The 23,398-nt window shown below is 34.4% G+C and overlaps 1 protein-coding gene across 4 annotated transcripts in view; it reads left to right on the top strand.

Annotated features, from left to right (window-relative positions):
• Positions 1 to 23,398, top strand: part of CARF (calcium responsive transcription factor) — a 53,859-nt gene that overhangs the window by 21,349 nt on the left and 9,112 nt on the right. For 3 of the 4 annotated variants that reach the window (XR_016509618.1, XM_090268509.1, XM_090268517.1), the window contains exons 6-13: positions 915 to 1,044; positions 3,481 to 3,565; positions 9,763 to 9,952; positions 14,372 to 14,492; positions 17,043 to 17,186; positions 19,237 to 19,470; positions 22,008 to 22,170; positions 23,094 to 23,157. Coding sequence is in view for 3 of the 4 variants with exons in the window: in XM_090268509.1 (XP_090124635.1) it covers positions 915 to 1,044; positions 3,481 to 3,565; positions 9,763 to 9,952; positions 14,372 to 14,492; positions 17,043 to 17,186; positions 19,237 to 19,470; positions 22,008 to 22,170; positions 23,094 to 23,157 (1,131 nt within the window). In the remaining variant the exon portion in view is untranslated. Of the gene's footprint in view, positions 1 to 48; positions 114 to 914; positions 1,045 to 3,480; positions 3,566 to 9,762; positions 9,953 to 14,371; positions 14,493 to 17,042; positions 17,187 to 19,236; positions 19,471 to 22,007; positions 22,171 to 23,093; positions 23,158 to 23,398 lie in introns of those variants that run through there. The other variant, XM_090268529.1, reaches the window with a different exon arrangement.

Below are 23,398 nucleotides of genomic sequence, written 5' to 3' on the forward strand. Positions count from 1 at the left end.
TCATAGCCCAAATAAATTTCAAGTTCATTTTTCAACTCCTGTCTAGGTTAGCTGTCTATTTCATTTTGGAATTCTATGAAGCTGGTTGACTCTTGCTTCCTCCCAAATGACCAGTGAGCATAAAATAAATTCTTCTTAATTATAATAACAGTAATAATAACAACAACAGTAACAAGAATATAGTGGTAATAGCTACTGGAGATTTTACATTTGTGTTTTTATCAGTGTTGTTGTTAATCATGTAACTTAGCACTTTTTTTTTTTAAGGATTCTTTTCACCCTCTGCTCTTTTCCTCTTTCCTTTGTTTCTGCAAATTCAGAAATGAGGCTCATATTCCCAGTTTCTTTTTCTTTTATTTTTCCTTTACCTATTTAATAATATCACTATTCTCTTCCTTTTTCTTCCCTTGTTTTTCCATCTACTTGAATCTCTTTTCTAACATCATAGCTACACTGTTTTGTAGCTTGTTCATAGTTAATGATTTAAGGTAGACAGTTTTACCTTAGTGTTATGATTCTTTGTCTTTGTTAATAATCACTAAAATGTAAGAAAAAACATAGTTTGCAGGAAACATTATAAACATAGTATAGAATAAAAAAAGAGTCAGTTTTACATTTCCTATTATTTTGTGAAACTCTTAATATGTAAAACAATTACTTCTACTACTCTTACATCCTAGCTGTTCAGTATAAGTTCCAAAAACTGAATTACATTATTTTAGTAGTCAGTATTATAATTGGAAAATGAACAAGTTTATCAGAGAAATTTTCAATAAAACATTGTAAGTTTTCTTATCTTTAGTTTCAGAGCATATCTTCCCTGTCCTATTACAAGTACGTGAATTCTAGTTAGTTACATTCTCAGGGGATTATTCAATATACTGATGTTGTTTGTTCTTGTTATTGTGGTTAAGATGCCTCTGAAGAGAAACCCAGCAACAGAAACTTACCAACTGTAAAAGTGGATACTTTAGCAGACAGTAACAGTAGTTATAGTCTTCATTCACAAGCATCCCTCACAATGCCCAAAACAACAGTGACCAGGTAAGTCAGCAGGAAAGAGGAGCTCATTTTTTGATATCACCATGGAAATGTTCTTTTTTTTTTTTTTTTTTAGTTTTTTTTAAATAATAATTTATTTGTTTGTTTATTTTATTTTTAGAGAGGGGAAAGGAGAAAGAGGGGGAGAGAAACATCACTGTGTGGTTGCCTCTCACTCATGCCCCCAACTGGGGACCTGATGTGCAACCTAGTCATGTGCCCTGACTGGGAATCGAACCAGCGACACTTGGTTCGCAGGCCGATGCTCAATCCACTGAGCCACAGCAGCCAGGGCTTTAAATTTTTTTAAATATGCTTTATTGATTATGCTGTTACAGTGGTCCCAATTTCTTTTCCCTTTGTTCCCCTCCACGTAGTGACCCCCTTCTCTCCAGTTGTCCCCCCTGCTTAGTCCATGCCCATTGGTTGTGCATATAGTTCTTCTCAACATCTTCCTGTCTACTCCACTCCCTCCCACTATGCTTCTTAATTCCTGCACCATCTCCCTCCCTTTATCCCCTTCCCCCTCCTGCTGACCCCCCCCATAATGTTCCCCATACCTATAACTCTTTTTCCACTCTCGTTGCCTACTTAGTTTGCCTTTGTTTCGATTCCCTAGCTTCTGTTGTTCATTGTTGTGATACAGTTTTCATTTTAATGTTCATAGTTTTGATCCTCTTTCTCCTAAACAAGTCCCTTTAACATTTCATATAACAGTGGTTTGGTTCTGATGAACTCCTTCAGTTTTATTTTGTCCTGGAAGCACTCTCTCTGCCCTTCTATTCTGAACGACAGCTCCGCTGGATAGAATAATCATGGTTGTAGGTTTTTGCTTTTCATTACGTTGAATATTTCTTGCCAGTCCCTTCTTGCCTGCAGAGTTTCTTTTGAGAAATTAGCTGATAGTCTTATTGGGACCCCTTTTTATGTAATTCTCTTGTTCTCTCTTGCTGCTTTTAAGATTCTCTCTTTATCCTTAATTTTTGACATTTTGATTATAATGTGTCTTGGTGTGGTTCTCCCTGGGTCCAGTTGTTTTGGAACTCTCTGTGCTTCCTGGACCTGTAAGTCTATTTCCTTCCCCAAGTTAGGGAAGTTCTGCTTCATTATTTTTTCACATAATTTTTCAATCTTTAGTTCTTTTTCACCTTCTGGCAACCGTATGATTCGGATGTTGGCCTGCTTATAGCTGTGCCATAGGTTTCTGAGCCTCTCCACATTTTCCTCACTTTTTGTTTCTTCTTTCTGCACTGGTTGACTGTTTCTTCCGATTTGTTGATTTGATCCCTGGTTTTCTTTCCCTCACCACTAGTTTTGTATGTGTTTTGGTTCATTTAAGCAGGACTAGCCCTCATTTCTTCCCCATTTTGTTTAAGATCTGCTGTTAGGTCTGTAAGCATTTTTATAACCAAAGCTCTGAACTGTGCCTCAGAAAGATTTCCTATCTACTGCTTTGATAGATCAGATATTTGCTGTCTGGTCAGCTGCATCACCAGGATCTCTATCATGATCTGTGCCATCCTGACAGTTTTGTGTTTACCTTTGCTTCCTGGGCGGGGCTGTCACACCTCTTATGCTATATGGGGCGGAGCCCCGTGCACTTGTCACAGCCAGGCGACCCTTCTCACCACATTGTGATGTTTTCTGCGGGGGTAGGAGTCCAAGATGGATTTCTGCTGTTCACTCTCCGCTGAGAGACTGAGAGCCTCCTCCTCCATCCCCACCCCCTCCGGGCCTCACAGTTCAAGGCAATGGGGGTCTGCCTTCCCTGGCACTGGAGTCGCAAGCTGACAAGTCTAGTCTGCAGCCAGGGGTGCTCCCCAGGCGCTTCTTGCCTCCCCTTAAATATGGATGTCTGTGCTTACTGTCGTCCTGCCACCATCACTGCTGCTGCCACTGCCAGCACAGCTTGACCTCTCCGCCCTGGCTTCACCCGTCCTACCCGTCCGGACGAGCACTGCTTGTTTATAACTTTATACGTTGGACTTCCATGTAGCTTTATTTTCTGGAACTTCTGGTTATTTTTGGTTTTGCGGTAGTTGTATTCCTTCTTAGTTGTGGAGGGAGACGGAGTGTGTCAGCTAGACCTTTAATCTTAGAACTTGACATAATATCATGCTATTATTAACAGGTCATCTAAAGATGTTTTATTAGCTCCTTTTCTGATAAATGAAAATAATTATATAATGAGAAGAGTATAAAATAAGCTTTTAGAGAGAGAGACATAATACTTGAATTTGTTGGAACTACAGGTAGTTGGAAGAACTAACTTAGGCCTTTTCATTAGCAGTTACTAAAATAGTCATGCTTAAAGAAAATTATAATTAATATGCCTATTGGATCAATGTGTCATTATTATTACAATTTCTTATTGATATCAATATTTTGTGTGTGTGTTTATAACTTGTAATGTATAATTATATGTATTTCTTGTCTCAGAATGCTTGAAGAACCATTTTTGGCTCCTCTCCAGCCACTTTCTTCTAACACACCTATGTGGGCCTGCCGTCTTAGAAGCTGTGAGGTGAGTTAAAAATAATTCTTACCTAGATTCACTTAATGAACTATAATATATCCCAAAATGTCCACTTTTTTTATAGTATTACTTTATTCATTGATTGGGGAAAAGTCAAAGAGAATTATATCATTGGTATAACAAAATAGTATTTAAAAATTTCAGAGATTTTTGATTTAAAATGATAACAAACACTGAATTTGTTTATTAATGGCTACATAACAAAAATAACATGATATTCAATGACCTGTAATAGCCTATATTTGGCCATCTAGCTATTTCAGTTTTTTTAAGTATATTTTATTGATTATGCTGTAACAGTGGTCCCAGTGTTTCTCCCTTTGCCCCCCTGTGCCCAGTACCCCCTTTCCCTCCATCAATGCGCCCCCTTAGTTCATGTCCATGGGTCATGCATATAAGTTCTTTGGCTTCTTCATTTCCTATACTATTCTTAACCCTTTGAGTGCCAACATAGTTGTGAGCGACGCTGACAAATTTTCCCAAAAGTGCCAGCGTCACTCCCAGCGACTCTTTTTTTTGATAGCTATAAATGTAAATAACAAAGGAATAATTCATATTTTGTTTTGTTCTCTTTTTTGAACCTCAAGTTATATATTAATACATCTTTATTCTCATATTGATCCAAATTTCAAATTGCGCATGACACTCAAAGGGTTAACACTCTCCCTGTCTATTTTGTTCCTACCTTTAACGCTTCTTTTTTTTTAATTTTTTTTTTTAACAAGGTTACTTTATTTTTATTATTTTATTTTATTTATCTGTTTTTAGAGAGATGGGAAAGGAGAAAGAGAGGGAGAGAAACATCAATGTGCGGTTGCCTCACACACGTCCCCAACTGGGGACCTGGCCTGCAACCTAGTCATGCGCCCTGACTGGGAATCAAACCAGCAACACTTGGTTCGCAGACCGATGCTCAATCCACTGAGCGTCCAGGGTCCCTTTTATGCTTCTTAATCCCTGCACCATTTTCCCTATTTCTCCCCTTCCCTCTCCTAGCTGATACCCCTCAAAATGATCCTTATACCTATGATTCTGTTCCTGTTTTGGTAGTTTGCTTTGTTTGTTTGTGTTTTAGATTCAATTGTTGATAGTTGTGAATTTGTTGCCTTTTTAATGTTCATAGTTTTGATGCTCTCTTTCTTAAATGAGTCCCTTTAACATTTTGTATAATAATGGTTTGGTGATGATGAATTCCTTTAGCTTTACCTTGTCTGGGAAGTACTTTATCTGCCCTTCAATTCTAAATGATAGCTTTGCTGTGTAGTGTAATCTAGGTTGTAGGTCCTTGCTTTTCATCACTTTGAATATTTCTTGCCAGTCCCTTCTTGCCTGCAAAGTTTCTTTTGAGAAATCAGCTGATAGTCTTATGGCAAATCCTTTGTAGGTAACTATCTGCTTTTCTCTTGCTGCTTTTAAGATTCTCTCTTTATCTTTAACCTTTGGCATTTTAATTATGATGTGTCTTGGAGTGGGTCCATCTTGTTTGGGACTTTACGTACTTCCTGGACTTGTATGTTTACTTACTTTGCCAAATTAGGGAAGTTTTCTTTCATTATTTTTTCAAATAAGTTTTCAATTTCTTGCTCTTTCTCCTCTCCTTTGATACCCCTATGTTCAGATGTTGGCAGTTTAAAGTTGTCCCAGAGGTTCCTAAGCCTATCCTTGTTTTTTTGAATTCTTGTTTCTTTTTTCTATTCTGGTTGAATGTTTATTTCTTCCTTTTGTTCTAAATTGTTGATTCGAATTTCAGCTTTGTTCCTATCACTGTTGGTTCCCTTTAGATTTTTCTTTATTTCACTTAGTGTAGCCTTCATTTCTTTCCTTATTTTATTAGTGTTACCCAGTGAGTTCTTTGAGCATCCTGATAACTAGTGTTTTAAACTCTTCATCTTATGGGTTTGCTATCTTCATTTTGTTTAGTTCTTTTCTGGGGTTTTGTTTGGTTCTTTCATTTGGGCCATATTTCTTTGTCTCCTCAATTTGGCAGCTTCCCTGTATTTGTTTCTGTGCATTAGGTAGAGTTACTTTGCCTCTGTTTTAGCACACCTGTTATATTGTAAGGGGTGGAACCTTAGGTATTTGTCACGGCTAGGTGACCCACTTTGCTGCTGTGGCTCTGTGTGTGGGGAAGGCTCGGAGAGGGGATAGTGCCACTGCCTGTCTTCTGGAGGTTTGCCCAACACTTGCCCTGCTTCCAGTCATTTTACCCATTTACTGTGTGTGACTCGTGCCCTTCCTGCTGCTGCCCTGGTGATGAAACCACCATCATTCTGAGTCCATGCAGGCCCTTTTTAAGCGGTGAAAATTCTGCAGTTTTTTCTGTTGCCCAACCCTCACTAGTTTTTGCAGGCAGAGGTAATGGGGATTTATCTTCCCAGTAATGGAACTCTGCACTGTGCCGTCTGGCCTGGGGCTGGGGTCACTTGCTCACATGGTATCCCTGCCAATTTTTATCCACCATATGTGAATGTGGTGCCATCCATTTTGCCACTGCCACTGCTGCCTCTCTACACCACACTGCATCACTGCCCATCTCCGCGACTCTGCCCCTCCTAACCATCTGGGTGAATGTGGTTTCTTATATCCTTGGTTGTTGGACTTCCATACAGCTCAATTTTCTGACAGTTCTGGGTGTTTTTTGTTTTGAGGTCTGGTTGTAATTCTTTCTATGGTTGTGTGAGGAGGCAAAGTGTATCTACATATGCCTCCATCTTGACCGAAGTCTCCAAACTGTCCACTTTTGAATACAAATAACAGAGGCTATTCTTGTAATATTTTGTTCATGTTTATTCTATATCTGATCTCATCTAGTCTTTTATGTTAGAGATTGTAAGTTCTGTTAAAGCAGAGATGCTATATGTCTTCTCACTTCACTATCATTTCTTCCCTTGTCTTCCATGAAACTTTGCCATCATGTTTCTCTACTTTTTATCTTTTGACCATGTCTTCTTTTCTTTTCTTGCATTTATTTATTTTCATATTCCCAGTGGAAATTCTTCATATTTCACTGTTTGATCTCATTTTATTTCTCTACATTTTATCCATTGGAGAGCTTATCAAATTTGTTGACTTTCAACTATCACTTTTATAAAAAATGATCCCCAAATCTATATCACCAGTTCTTTCTTTTGGTTTTTAAATTTTTATTGAATTTATTGGGGTGACACTGGTTAATAAAAGTATATAGGGTTTAGATGTACAATTCTGTAATACATCATCTGTATATTGTATTGTGTGTTCATCTCTCCAAGTCAAGTCTCCTTCCATCACCATTTGTCCCCCCTTTACCTTCTTCTACTTCCCTCCACCCCCCTTTTCCTCTGGTAATCATTATACTATTATCTGTGTCTGAATTTTTTTTCTTTGCTTAATTACTTCACCTTTTTCATCCAGCTTCTCAATCCCCTTCCTCTGACATCTGTCAGTCTGTTCTTTGTATCTATGAGTCTGTTTTAATTTTTTTAGTTTATTATGTTCATTAGATTCCACATATAAGTGAAATATATGGTACCTATCTTTCTCTGACTGGCTTATTTCACTTAGCGTAATACTCTCCAGGTTGGTCCATACTATCACAAAAGGTAGGATTTTCTTTTTTAATGGTATTATGTAAATGTACCACAGCTATTTTATCCACTCATCTACTGATAGGCACTTGAGCTGCTTCCAAATCTTGGCTATTGTAAATAATGCTGCAATGAAGACAGAGATACATATATTCTTTCTAATTAATGTTTCATGTTTCCTCAGACATATTCTGAGAAGTGGAATTACTAGGTCATTAGGCAGTTCCATTTTTAATTTTTGGAGTTAACTCCATACTGCTTTCCACAGTGGCTGTACCAGTCTGTGTTTCCACCAACAGTGCATAAGGGTTCTTTTATTTCCACATCCTCACCAATATGTGTTGTTTGTTGATTTACTGATGATAACCATTGTGACAAATGTGAAGTGATATTTCATTGTGGTTTCTATTAAAAATTTATTTATTTTCCATCCCCATTTATCCCCCCATACCCTTTTTACCTTCATCACCCCCCACAATTACCATGCTGTTTTAAGTTGCATTTCTTTAATGATTAGTGATGTTGAGCATCTTTTCATATGTATATTGGCCATCTGTGTATCCTCTTTGGAGATTGGTACAGCCACTGTGGAAAACTTTATGGAGGCTCCTCAAAAAATTAGAAATGGAACTTCCTTATGACCCAGTGATTACTCTTCTAGGTATATATCTGAGGAAACCCCAAACACTAATTGTTAAGAATATATTGCCCTGGCTGGGGTGGCTCAGTGGATTGAGTACTGGCCTGCAAACAAAGGGTTGCTGGTTCGATTCCCAATCAGGGCACATGCCTGGGTTGCAGGCCAGGTCCCCATTTGGTGAGAGAGGCAACCACACATTGATGTTTCTCTCCCTCTCTTTCTCTCTCCCTTCCCTTCCCCCCCAAAATAAATAAATAAAATCTTTTATAAAAAGAATATATTATACCCCTATGTTCAGTGCAGCATTATTTACAATAGCCAGCTATGGAAACAACTCAAGTGCCCATCAATAGACAAGTGGATAAAAAAAATTGTGGTACATGTATACTATGGAATATTAGTCAGGCATAAAAAAGAATGAAATCTTATCATTTGTGACAGCATGGATACACCTAGAGGGTATTGTGCTAAGTGAAATAAGTCAAGTAACAGAAAGACACATATTATATGATTTCACTTATATGTAATCTACAGAACAATATGAAATCTACAGAACAATATGAATGAAAAAACGAAACAAACAGAAAACTATGTAGAGAACAGACTAATGGTGTCAGAGGGAGGGCAGTTGGAGGACTAGGTAAAAAATGGTGAAAGGGATTGAGAAGTACAGATTGGTAGTACAAAACAGTCATGGGGCATGGGATATGTAATTAAAATTATTATAATGATGCCAGTTGGGCACTGGAACTTCAGCGGAAACACTTCATAAAGTATATGATTGTCTAACTACTATGCTATGTATCTGAAATTAATACAAAATAATATTGAATATAAACTGTACTTGGGAAAATTTTAAAATAATTTAAAAGAAAAATACATAAAATGTATTAGCAAGATGGAAATTAAAAAGTGGAGCTAAAGAATAAAGAAAAACAAGAATGGAACCATAAAAATGGAAGCAAGAAATGTGTATCTTAATGAACTATATGCATGTCTGTGTATATGTGTGTGTGTGTGTGTGTATGTATACACACACACACATATATGTCTATAAGCATATACATTCTGGAGAAAGATGGCTTTTTCAGCATGGGGAATGTCTGAGCACAGGGACACTGGCAGCTGACTCTTCAGCTCTCACCCCAGAGCCACCAACCCCCAACTCTTGTCATGCAGCTCTAGTCTGCTCTGCCCACCCTCTGCCAGAGTCCAGGGGTGAGATTCTAAACCATCTGAAGATTTTGAAGGAGGACAGGGGTAGGATTCACAATTTTCAGCCTTTGGGAGAAGATGAAATTCAGACTGTTAGGAAACCTAGTGAACTAGTAAATTCTGTGTCCATTAAGAAAAAGTAATTATGCTAATTTCCATAAGTTACCAAAAAGAAAAAAAACACAACCCATTACCTATTTTTGGTACTAAGGTTAGACAGGAATTTCTCCTCAAAGAAGGATCTTCATGAAAACAATCTTGATATAATGAACAAATTCTTTGACATCATTTTTAAGTGAGGTATATTACAATTTTCATAGGTTTTCAAGATAGATTGATGGAATCATATCAAAATCAGTTTCAGTAAAGAAGCCCCACAAGGAACCAGTACATTGTGGCTAGTATTATGCGGATTTGTTTAGGTACAGGGGTAGAATTTTTAATATCTGGAAGAATGGATACATGATATGTTTTCCAAGCTATCTTTCCTGAATATTATTTGTTTCAAACAAGATTTTGATAAAGTCATTGTAACAATGAGTTTGGCATTCTCTAAAAAATACCTGGACAATATCTATTTGGTGAAGCTGGTTGAATTCAGATCAGATCCACTGGTTGTAATATACCATTGATCTGAGGGGAGAAATGACATTTTCTTTTGAGAGCTGATGAGTCTTTCATCTTGGACAGTCGCTTAATTAAACTTTTTGTACAGTGAAACATATCCACTAATAATTTTGTTATTTAATTTTTACTACATGCAGAAAATTGGAGATTCATACCGGGGCTACTGTGTAAGTGAGACTGAATTAGAAAGTGTTTTAACATTTCACAAACAGCAAACACAGAGCGTTTGGGGGACGCGCCAATCTCCAAGCCCAGCCAAGCCAGCTACACGTTTGATGTGGAAATCCCAGTATGTCCCATATGATGGAATTCCATTTGTAAATGCAGGTACATTTTATTTTATGTTTTTCAAAGATTTTACTTATTTATTTTTAGAAGGTGGGGAAGAAAGGGAGAGAGAAGGAAAGAAACAGCAATATGTGGTTGCTTCTTGTGCGCCCCCCAACTAGGGACCTGGCCTGCAACCCAGGCATGTGCCCTGACTGGGAATAGAACTGGTTATCCTTTGGTTCGCAGGCCAGCACTCAATCCACTGAGCCACACCAACCAGGGCAATGCAGGTACATTTTAAAAGAAGTATTTTAAAAGGTTCAGCAGTAGCCATGATCCACTGTGAAACTGAGGTTTCCCTAAGGTGATTCATTTTCATTTTGGTAGATGATAGCTAAAGGTTAATTGATAAAAATGTATATTAAAGTAAAAAGAAAACTTATAATAAACAAAACCAATTTTTATGTTGTAAAATTGCATTTATTGTATTAAATAAATTATGCTTCCTCTAGATATTATGCTAAAAATAGAAAATAAAAATATTGAAATTCCAGGTAGAACTATTTAATACAAATTGAACAATAAGCAGTTTTATTTTTTTAAATATGTATATCTCTTGGGTTTTGTTTTTTTCTTCCAATCCAGATATTCTCTCCTTCTTTCTTGATTTGTCTTGTGGTACAAGTTTGTGTCCATTTTACATAGCTTATAATTCTTGAGTTACCTTATAGAATTTATATACAATCAGGAATTGCATAGAATTTTAATATTAGGGTCTCTAGCATCAGGTGTATTACATACAATATTCTCAAACACTAGTGCTTACTAAAGCAGTAGCATTTCAAAGAACTCCCAGAGATTCACCCTAGAACTAATTAGACCTTACAGAACCTAAAAATAAGTGATTTATTTCAGGATTATTCTGGTACTGATTCAGCTGTAAGAGTTGTAGCATTATCCTGAGGCTACCTCTGAGGAGAAAGAGAAATACTTAGAGGAAGATAAATGTAACTTCTTCTGCCCAGGTTTATCATTATTCTATAAAAGAATTGCAACATTTTTCACCTCCCTAGTTTTAATCCCTTTCTTAACTCTTCACAAGCAGGCACTACATGAATTTGGTGTGTATTTTTCCAGTCTATTTTTATATGTTACCATACATGGTTGTATTTATGATAATATATTTTGTTTATTGTATATTTTAAAATATACATAAATAGTAAACTATAGACATTATTATATAAAATTTCACTCACCCTTATTTTTGAAATCTATCTATAGATACTGATAGATCCCAGTTAACTCAATTTAATTATTATGTAACAGTCCAGCATATGACTAAATCACAATTATTTTTCTATATACAATCATTTAGGTTGTCTCCAACTTTTCAATATCACAAAGAATGCTATAGTCCGACATCCACAATATACATTTTTTGTAAAAAACATTTAATTAGTTTTTTTAGTGTATATCTGTTAACATGGAATTACTGTGTATTGTGAATTATGCCCATTTCATCTTTACAAGATTCTTTCAAATTATTCACAGAAGTGGTTGTACAAGTTCAAAAATTCCTTCTCTAAATTTTTTTGTCCAGATGTGTTTTAGATGTCTGAATTTTTGGACTGTAATAAGGTAATATTACAAAATACATATAGCATGTATTCTATAGACAATAACACATGGTCAAACAACTAATATTTTATGGATAGTCCCACTAAGGAATAAATCAAGACTATAAATAGCCTCATAAAGTTCAGGTCAGTTTTTACAGGTGAATGAGTTCCAAAAAGTTTTGAGCTTTTTAGATTCAGAAACGTACATGAAGAATTGAGGACCTATACCAATTTTTACTCCTTTCAGTCATGTATGAAAATTTACCTTTCCCATATTCACTGTATGACTTAGCATTGTCATTCTTTAAAAAATATTTATATTAGGAAAATTTTTATATATATCAAAGTAGAAGTAATAATATATGAAATCCTATGACTCCATGTCTCTGTCATCCAGTTTCAGCAACTATCAGCATGTGGTCAATATTATCTCATCTATACCCTAGCCCACTTCCTCATTCCCCACCTGAAAGATGATTTTACAGTAAATTCCAGATATATCATCTCATCTACAACTGAAATTTATGTCTCTAGAGAATAAAAACTCTGTGCCTGTCTCTATATGTATATGTGTATTTATACACAATATAATAGAATCCCATTATTATATTTTAAAAGAACAGTAATTTCTTAATGTCATAATATGTCTAATGTTTACATTCCTCTACTTATTTCATACTTCTTTTTCTGTAGTCTTGTTCAAATTCACATCCAAAGTTCACAGATTATATTTGGCTAATATATCTCTTAAATTTATTTTCATCTAAAAATTTCTGTCCTATTTTCCCCAGATAGTTTGTTATGCAGAGTTTGCCATATTCTGGATATTGCTGATTCCAGCTCTGTCGTGTAGTTTAACATGTTCTTTTATCTCCTGTACATCCTGTAAGCTGTTAAATCTAGAGGCTTGACTAAATGAAAATTTAATCTTTATGAAAGTATTTTGCAAGAATACTTCATAGGTTTGTGTACTTCTTATTGCTACCCGTGTGTATCACCTTTTAGTGATGTTAAGACTGATCAATGGAATCAGTTGTTTTAGAATATTGTCAATTAAAAGAAATTTTTTTACCAATCTGAAGAGCATGAGATAGTATTTTACTATTGTTTTGATTTGTATTTTTCTCTCTACTAGTGAAGTCGAACAACGTTTTATTCATTTATTGTCCATTTTTTCTTTCTGAATTGCCTGTTCATAGCCTTTTCCCAGTTTTCTGTTTGGTTGTTTATTTTTTGAAAATTTTATTTCTGTTTTTTCATATTCTACGTATTGATCTTTTGTTATGTGTATTATAAAATGCTGCTTTCATTTTACCTTTATTTATGGTATTTTTTAAATACAAGTTTTACATGTTGATGTCAGCTTTATCAACATTTTAATTTATGATTTGCAGTTTTGGTTTTATATTTTAGAAGTGTGCTGTACCCTAGTATTAAGATATTCAACTTAAAATCTAAACTGTATAGTTTTTATTTCTACTTATTTGTATTATCTATTGCTGTGTAACAAATCACCCCAAACATAGTGTCTGAAAACAACAAACATTTATTACCTCGCTTTTCGTGGGTCAGGAGTTCAAGATTGCTTAGCAACGTGATTCTGCCTCAGGTTCTCTCATAAAACTGCAATCAGTGTGTGGGCTGGAACTGCAGTCATCTTATGGTTTGACAGGGGTGCATCTGCTTCCAAGCTCACTCATGGGGCTGTTGGCAGACTTTACTCTTTGCCACATAGACCTTTGCACTGAGCTGACTTACTACAAGATAGCTGATTTTTCCCAGAGAGCAATTCAAGCAAGAGCAAGCAAGACAGTACCTACGGTGGAAGTTACAGACTTTTTTTTTTATAACCTGATACCAAAAATAACATCCTGTCAATTCAGATATGTTCATTAGGAGTAAGTTAATAAATCTAGCTTATGTTCAAGGGAAGAGAATTACACAAGGATGTCAGTACTAGGAGGCAGGAATCATTGGGGCCATCTTAGTGACCTGTTATCACATCCTAACAGCCCAAATAGGAAAAAGGAAATAAATAATTAGGAAATAAAAATTTAAATGACATTAATATTTATTAACAAATGTAGCATGTACTAATTTTTATTTATGGAATGGTAAATTTTTTATTAAAATCATGTGTATGTAAATACCAGTTGACATTCAGTAAATGTGACATTTACTCATTTCTTTAACATGGTATATTTGCTAAATATGACAACTTTATTTTTAAAAGATTTTATTTATTTATTTTTAGAGAAAGGGAAAGGGAAGGAGAAAGAGAGGGAGAGAAACATCAATGTGTGAGAGATACATTGACCGGTTGTCTATCACATGTGCCACAATCAGGGACCGGGCCGCAACCCAGACATGTGCACTGACCAGGAATCGAACTGGTAACCTTTAGCTTTGCGGTGTGACACTCAACCGACAGAGCCACACTGGTCAGGGAAAATCAACTTTTAAATTTATTTGCTTGTACATTTTTAAAAAGATTTTATTTACTTATTCTTAGAGGTGAAGGGAGGGAGAAAGAGAGGAAGAAGAACATTAATGTGAGAGAGAAACATCAATCAGTTGCCTCTCATGCACCCAACTGGGGGCCTGACCCACCACCCAGGCATGTGCCCTGACCAGGAATCGAACCCGCAACCTTTTGACTTGCAGGATGACAGCCCTCTGAGCCACACCAGTCAGGGCTTGTTTGTGTATTGTATTTTAGTAAGACTTATGCTGTTTTTTTCCCTAAAGTTGTTTAATGAAAATGCAGATTTTAACATTGCCAACAAGTTATTTTTAATCTAGTATCCAGAACAGATAGATACTTGATTTAGTATCAATAGTTGGTTTTGGCCCACAGGGAGTAGAGCCGTGGTAATGGAGTGTCAGTATGGGCCAAGGAGAAAAGGTTTCCAGTTAAAAAAAATCAGTGAGCAGGAAAGCAGATCTTGTCAACTCTACAAAGCCACTTGTCCAGCCCGGTAAGCTATCTTTTATTTCTTTCTTATTAAGTACTTATTTCTGAATAGCTAATATGCACTTTTTAAATCTTAAGCAGCTTCAAAAATATATACAGTGAAAACTTTAAGGCAATATTTCTTACCAGTTTCTTGAGTAACCCTCCAAAGATATTCTGTGTATATGTATATATATATTCTCCTTTACCCTCATAAATGTAAAAGATCTCAGCAAAGCGTATTAATATTTCCTTTCTTTAAAATTTAGGTAGTAGTGTACCTTTTTTGTACTATGAATCCATATTGACTTATTTTCATTCTGAATGCCTACTTTGTTTATTTACTGTACAGCTACTAAGCTTCATACTATAATAGTTTGAATGTAATAACATATACTACTCTACACTTTGCTTTTATTCATTCCAAATCTATCTCAGAGCTGCTATATCTATATATATAATCACTCATTATTTCTTTTTTAAAACATTTTTTAAAATTTATTTTTAAAATTGAGATATAGTTGACATACAACATTTAGTTTCATGGTTCCTTCTTACTGATAACTATATAATAGTCTATTTATCGATGAATTATCATTTACTTAATTAGACCTATAATGATAGATATATAGACTCTGAAAAGTATATTCTTTATTACTGTATACAAAGCTGAAGTTAATATTGGGTTGGCCAAAAAGTATATTTAGTTTTTTCTGTAAAATAAAAGACACATTTTTTCATTTTCACCAATAACTTTATTAATTTGGATATTTTGAATATCTTGGCAGTCTCTAGCTATTGGCTTCTAGTGGGTAGAGGCCAGGGTGCTGCTAAATATCTTCCAATGCATCAGCCCAACAGCAAAGAATTATTTGGCCAAAATGTCCATAGTACCAAGACACTTTGCAAACCACTTTTGACACATTCTTTCAGTCACAGCACCTTCTCCATACACTGCGCAAATCTTTCTTATGCATTTCAGTTGTATTTTTACATTTCTTGATATAATAAAGCACAATATGCTGAAAATGTTGCATATTTTCTTACATATTCAATATTTAAATGGCTGCACAAAAATTCACCAATTTTGATAAGTTTTTTTTAAAAATGCATGCTGATGTGACAGCTGTCACAATACAATCTAACAAAATTGTTTTGAATGAGTTAAAGATAACTAAGCACTACTAGAGCCATCGCATGGAAAAAAACATACTACTAGTAGAAAAGAACTAAATGAACTTTTTGGCCAACCCAATACCGTTATACCTATTTATACACTTGTACAGGTATATCACTAGGATAAATTCCTTGAAGTGCAATTGCTAGGGCAAAGGTTATATTATTTGTAAACATTGACAAGTATTAGGAAGTTGATTTTTAGAGAGATTTTACCAATTATGTTCATAGCAGCAATGTATGAGACCAACATAGTAAGTTATAGATAGAATAGGACTACAGAGTTTTTATTGCCTGGATGAGAATGAAAAATGTGAACCAATAAAAGACTTTTATAATGTCCTTTACTAATATCTTTTTTTCAGACATTGAAACATTTTTTATCATTAGATAAAATGAAATTCATAAAGATAATGCAAAGTTTGGATTTAGTTGATTTTTGAAACATTTTAACATCATATCTTATATCACAGACCTCAACATTCTCAAGTTTTTAAAGCCAGCTCAGAAGGCTTTTCATGTTTAATCTGATCATGTTAACTTGAGGTCATATTTAAACTTGACAATGAATCAAAATTTTCAACTAATTTTTATATCTGGTGATAAATCTAAAACTTTATATGTGACTTGGGAGAAAATCTTTATATGCAAAGAAATAATATTATTCTCTATTACTCTGTAAGTACTTTATGAGTTTCTACTCTGTGTCCTGCAGCTACATTGGATGCCATGGGAAAGAGGGAGAGTAAAGGAGTTATAAGATTTTACTTAAACATGGGTAACTTAAAATGTTGTTGGGGTAGATCAGTAAACAAAAAACTTTTAGAGAACATGATACTATAGTGCAGATCAGCTAACTATTTTCACAGAGAATATATCCATGCAAACTCATTAAAAGAAAAGAAAGTACTTAGATAAGAAAGCCTGGATGATGAAGTTTAGATTGAATTTTGATAGAGAATCGAAGGAAAGATATTGTAGGCTACAAGAACTATATAAATGAAGATATGGCATATGTGAAGAATTATTGTGGCATAGATGTATCAAGTGGATTTTAGTAATGGACGACTAGATGTCTAGAGGCCCTGAAGGAGGCTCTTAAAGTAATCAAGATATGAGGTGTTACAGCTTTCAGGAGAATGGAGAAGAGGCAAATGCAGAAAAAAAATGCTAATATCCAGAAATGTTTAGATATTTATACTGAAGTCATGATTATTGTTAATTTGCTAAGTATTATGATGCACTGAGAATATGGCATGTCTTTTACATAATCCCCTGAATGCTTTCTAGATTAATTTTTTTCTCTAAATTTTAATGCTTCCAATAAAGTTCTGGTTGGTAAATTAGGTTTTCTTAAGATTACAATATAATGAAAAAAATCTTTTTTTCTTATAAAAAGAATTTACATTAAAAAGGTACAAAAGTTTCCTGAATATAGAGTTCCTACAGACCCCAAAATTGATAAGAAAATAATCCGAATGGAGCAAGAGAAAGCCTTTAACATGCTAAAGAAGAACTTGGTAGATGCTGGTGGTGTTCTTAGGTATGATGTTTATATAGTTCTTTTATTCTATAAATTAATTAGCTCCATTTGCAAGAGTTTTTTCTGTAATAAAAATTATAATTATGGTTTCTAATTATTTAATTTTTAAAATGGTTTTTATAGGCAAAGGGGGATATAAGAGGGTTAAATGGTAATGAAAATACAATAGAAAAAAGATTTTTTAAAAGAAATGGTTTTTATAAGGTGCATCTCTCACTAGTAATTCCCTAGGTATTGAAATAATTTGCCACTGTATAAGCCATTGAGTTTATCAGCCAAATGTCATGGCTAAATCTGAGCAAAGAATTCAATACACCATATGGAAAGTTTTTTCCAAAATGACAAATACGTATTTAGCAACACAGTTCACTTAATATGTAGTACAGTAGTCCCTCTCTATATCGCGGTTCACTTATTGTGGCCTCACTGTATTGCGGGATTTTTTAAAATATTATATTTAATTATTTATCATGGATTTTTCTCTATATCGTGGGATTTTGCGGTACTGTATACATATGTTGTTAAAGTTATGTAGGTTTAAGAGTGTAGAATAAATGTAAGATTCCTACTTCACGGGGGGGGGGGGTCTAGAACGTAATACCCGCGATAAGTGAGGGACTACTGTACTTTGTTTCAGACATTTGCTAGGAGCTGAACTTGCAATCATCTGAATATTTTTTTAACCTGTTTTTGATTACTTGTGGAGGTCAGAAATGAAGTCTAACTCCTACATAAAATTTCATTTTATATCTTTTATACTAAAGTCTTTTAAAATATTTTATTTATTTTTTATTAAACTTATTGGGGTAACATTGGTTAATAAGATTATATAGGTTTCAAGTACAGATTTCTGTGATATGTTATCTGTACTTTGCATTGTGTACCCACCACCCAAAGTCAAATTGTCTTCCATCACCATATATTTGGCTCCCTAAGGTCTTTTTTTTTTTTTTTTTAAATATTTTTTATTGATTATATTGTTACAACAGTTCCAATTTTCTCCCCCTTGTTCCCCTCCACCCAGCACCCCCCTCCCCCAGCAATCCCCCCCAAGTCCAAACCCCTGGTTCATAAAAGTTAACTATCCCCCCCCTCTCAAATATTAGGACCCTTTGTAATCTTGTAAGGGACAATGGGCGAAGGTCTCAAGCTCCTCTTAAATAAGAAGAAATATTAGCTTTCTTTCTTATTTTCTTTTATGTATCAGTCCAGGTGAAGAATTTGCAATTATATAATGGAAAAAAGGGTATGGACCATAGTTTTTGTGTGATCTTTATAAAAACTTTCATATAAATAAAAAATGAAGAGAGTCGATAATTAGAGAACATTGCAGTATAATTTTTACGTAGGTTCCATTTCATACAATATTAGTCATTGTGAGAATTTTGTATAAATGTATCAATTAAAACAGTATTCTACCAGATCAGTTCATTTTCTTAGCATTCGTTTTTTTTTGTTTGTTTGTTTGTTTGTTTTTCACTCCCCTATTGAACAAGAGACCTGTGTTTACCTTTTAGTTGATTGTCTTGCTCATTGGGATAACAGGAGCTGGAATGCTGTAGAGGCAGTTTGTTGAGCTCCTGTCAGAGAAGATTCTCCCACGTAGCTCAATCTTGATAGACTCTGAATTATATTCACTTTTTGGTTGGAAGGATAATATGTGCAACACAGAAGTTGTTAATCTGGGGACAGAAGGTAGAAGAATGAGAAAACACATGATTCAAAAGATGATGTAAATGGTCTCATTATTTTGAGGTGAAATTTACTTAATATGAGATTTAAAATATCATTTTCATATATACTTAAATCCTGTACCCCCGTTAATGTTAGGGCCATAGTAAAAAGTCTGTAAAAAACTATTTTTATTTAATTGGGTTTGAAGCCAATCTTAGAAGAGTTAAGCAGAGAACATTTTAAATTTATATTCAATATGATATAATAATATATAATTTAAAAAAAAATTATTCCTTCTCTTCATGAGTATTAAGATAGGTAATTATGATTCTTCCCTTTGTCTAATAATATAATTTTAAATATTTTCTCTTGTCAGGTGGTATGTACAGTTACCTACACAGCAAGCTCATCAGTATCATGAATTAGAGACTCCTTCCCTTCCTTTGTCACCTTCCCCTTTTCCGGTGTCCTCTCTTGAAGAAGAGGAAACTACAGTTAGAGATGAGAATTGTACATTACCCTCACGTCTACATCCTCAAGTAGCTCATAAGATTCAAGAATTAGTATCACAGGGAATAGAACAAGTGTATGCAGTAAGGAAACATCTAAGGTACAGTAGAAACAAATTGTTTTTAATTTTGTTTCTTTAAATAATACACTTGATATTATAGACATTTTCTGGGATATATACTGTCAAAGTGTGGCTCAGTGGGTTGTGCATCATCCTGCAAACCGAAAGGTTGTTGGATCAATTTCCAGTCAGGGCACATGCCTGGGTTGTTGACCAGGTCCCCGGTTGAGGGCGTGTAAAAGGCAATCAGTTGATGTTTCTCTCGCACATGAATATTTCTCTCCCTCTCTTTCTCCCTTCCTTCCCCTCTCTCTAAAAATAAATTAATAAAATCTTTTAAAAAGTCTTATTTATTAACTGATTATTTTCCAGCATATGCTTGACAAGCCATGTAGTGATTTCACTTACTTATTTAAGATATTCCATTATTCAGGTTTGCCAAATTGAAATCTTTCTAAATGGTATATGAATTGAATTATATAATAAATACCTTTGCAGGAAAAAAACCTATGCAGAACTAAAGATATTAAAACCATTAGGCCAAGGTAAATATTAGAACCTATTTGAAATAAAATTAAATTTTATTACAACAAAAGAATACAGATAGTTATTTGTCTAGTGAAATCTCTTATATGGCAGTCTGGTCTAATTTTATTGATACTCAGGATATAATAATTAACTGTTATTTTCATGAAGCTAATGTGTGCCAGGTATTGTGCTAATTACTTTACATGCATGATCTCATTTATTCTTATGATCATAAAGTTTGTATATCTGCAAATGAGAAAATGGAGACTCAGAGTGGTTAAATACCTGGTAAGAGGTGAAGGCAGAACTGAAATTTAGGTCTGACTTTACAGCCTGTGCTCATTGCCATGATCTCTGGCACCTAACTGACTTTGTTTGTACTGGTTACTGTATAGCCTGATCTGAATCACACTATGAGTATTTCCATGAATTATTTTTCTTTTAAAAAAAATCTCACCCAAGTACGTGCTTATTGATTTTAGAGAGAGGGGAAGGGAAGGAGAAGAACACAGATGCAAGAGAGAAACATTGATTGGTTGCCTCTTGTATGTACCCTGACTGGGGACTGAACCTGCAACCTAGGCATTCACCTGACTGGAAATCGACCACAGGACCTTTCGGTTTATGGGACAGTGCTCCAAACAACTGAGCCACACCAGCCAGAGCTTCATGAATTATTTATTAATTAGTACACTACATTTTTATTTAGCAGATTTCTTAAGACATTTTATATTTATTTCCATTGAGGCCTTGTTAAATTAAACCAGAATTTGGTAAAGCCATCCTCTATTTACTAAACCTGAATCTTAAGAACAGAGGTGTAATACAGCTCTGTAATATGGTCTACTGAATGTAATGCCATATATATATATATAAATAATTTCTTTTATGTATCTGTTTTTATACAATTATGTGGCAATACTGCTTTCTATTTCTATCTTTTGCATTCTTGTAAAGTACAAGCAGATCATATTTTTAAAAAAATTTTTATCCTCAAGGATATGGTTTTATTTATTTGAAAGAGAGAGGAAAGCAGAGAGTTGAGAGAGAGAGAGAGAGAGAAAGATTGATGTGAGACAGTAACAGCAATTGGTTGCCTCCCATATGTGCCCCACCAGGGCTCGAACCTACAATCTAGGTATGTGCTCTGACCAAGGATCAAACCCGCAACCATTTGGTGTTTGGGGTAGTACTCTAACCAACTGAGCCACCTGGTCAGGGCAGGCAGATCATACTTTATATGATATTAATTGATGCCTTTTGGAAGCAATATAACATATTTATGCAGATAACCTGAGTGTAGGCCCAAGCTCTCTTACTATGTAGGTGTATAATTTTAAGCAAATTAGTTAACTTCTGCAGCACTCAGTTCTCTTATCTGTAAAGTGGGAGTGCTCATTGTACCTCAAAGGATTATAGTAAGGCTTAAAGGAGATACTTGATGTGAAGTGTTCAGTATAGTGCCTGATCTAGTAAGTGTTCAAAACATACTTAAATTGAAAATAGTGATTACTTTGCCCTGGCCAATGTAGTTCAGTTGGAGCATCATCTGGTAACCAAAGAGTTGTGGGTTCAATTCCCGGTCGGGGCATGCCTAGGTTGCAGGTTCAATCCCCAGTCCAGGTGTGTACCATCCCTGGTCCAGATTTGTGCAATCCCTAATTTAGTTTGTTTGGAAAGCAACCAATTGATGCTTCTCTCTTGTATTGATATTTCTCTCCCTCCCTTCCTCTCTAAAAGTAATGAAAAAATGTCATCAGGCAAGGATATAAAAAATAAGAAAATATTGATTCCTTTAAATTCATAAAAATGTAAAGTTCACTCTAAGATATACAGTTGTTTAACCAATGTAAATGTTATATTTCTTTAATCTATGAATTATATGATTTAACATATGGAAAAAATTAAAAGTGGAAAAATATAAACTACTTAAAAAGCTGTAAATCATGCTTTATACAAGTTTATGCTAAAAGAGAACCACCTCTTATGTGATCTAAAGTAAATTGCTAGATTTACTTATATTTTATCCTATTTCATATTCTCCACAGAAAATTTGTGGAAAGGGAACTGTTCAAACCTGATGAGGTACCCGAAAGACATAATTTATCCTTTTTTCCAACTGTAAATGATATAAAAAATCACATCCATGAAGTACAGAAATCCTTGAGAGATGGAGACACTGTGTGTAACTCAGAGATTATTCCAGCAACGGTATGTTTTAGTACACAGTCTTTCCTAGCTTCTATTACTGTTTGGACTAATAGGGATGGTTGCTGTTAGGCCATATAAATAACTATGATATAAGAAAAACGGGTATTTTTTTTTTTATAAAATGTAAATAGTATGAATTCTTAAATGATGATTTGATTAAATTTATAAATACTCTCACAAGAAGAAAAACCAGTGAGTTTCCAGCTCTGACTGTAATAATAGTTATCTTTATTTAAAAATCAACATAGTTTACCTCTGTAAAAATATATATATTTATTCATTTAATACATTTATTGATTACATGCTGTGTATGTCTTACCGTCTTTAAGTAGATGGGCAAATTTAAGTAAACTTGAATAAACAAAGTAACAATGTTAATTCCGTATGCCATCTATGGATATTACTGTTACCTCATTCTGTGATAATTTCCCTCTGAATATTGGTCATTTCTATGAAAATTTTTCCTGCTTTGAAGAGATTAATATAATTACCCAGAAACTACTAATTGTAATGCAGGCAGTGATTATGGCATTAAAATCCCAGCGGTAATATTCTTTGCTTTCCATATTTTTACTATCCAAATTCAGTAACTGAATAGGTTTAGATATTTATTACATTAGACTACTATTCTTTGCTATCCAAAACTCTTAACTATTCATTATTCAAAATTCAGGAACAAAAACTGGTTTAGTTAGCAATGGTCCTTGCCACCTTCACTTGCTATACAAAGTCTTGCTGTCTGAACTTGTGAAGCTAATGCATTTGGATAGGGAAGTACAGTTGTTCTTTGAGATATGAACAAGTGAAGAGAGTAATTACAGAATAAAGCACAATTACATTATAATGATAAAATATGACCGTTATATTATTGTTTTAAAATATTTTTCAATATTACTTTTATTGAAGTGAATTTTCCTTTTTAGCTTCAGTGGACTTCAGACAGTGGGAATATTCTCAGAGAGACTGTGACAGTTACATTTGCAGAAGGTAGGTTATCTTAAATACCTTTAAAATATAAAATCAAACAATGTTAAAACTGGTAGACATTTAAGATATTTTCTGATCAAAATTTATGGATAAGGAAATCATGGTCCAAAGAGACAAGATTTTTCAAATAATTCTAGCTATTTAAATTTCCTCTTAGAATCAGCTTTTATGCTTCTGTATGATTGAAATTGGAGTCTGATTATGAGCATGGTTTACTATAAATTTAAACTAATTCCAATAG

The sequence above is a fragment of the Furipterus horrens genome, unplaced genomic scaffold, assembly GCF_987537825.1.
Source record: "Furipterus horrens unplaced genomic scaffold, mFurHor1.1.pri manual_scaffold_1, whole genome shotgun sequence".
Taxonomy (NCBI): Eukaryota; Metazoa; Chordata; class Mammalia; order Chiroptera; family Furipteridae; genus Furipterus; species Furipterus horrens.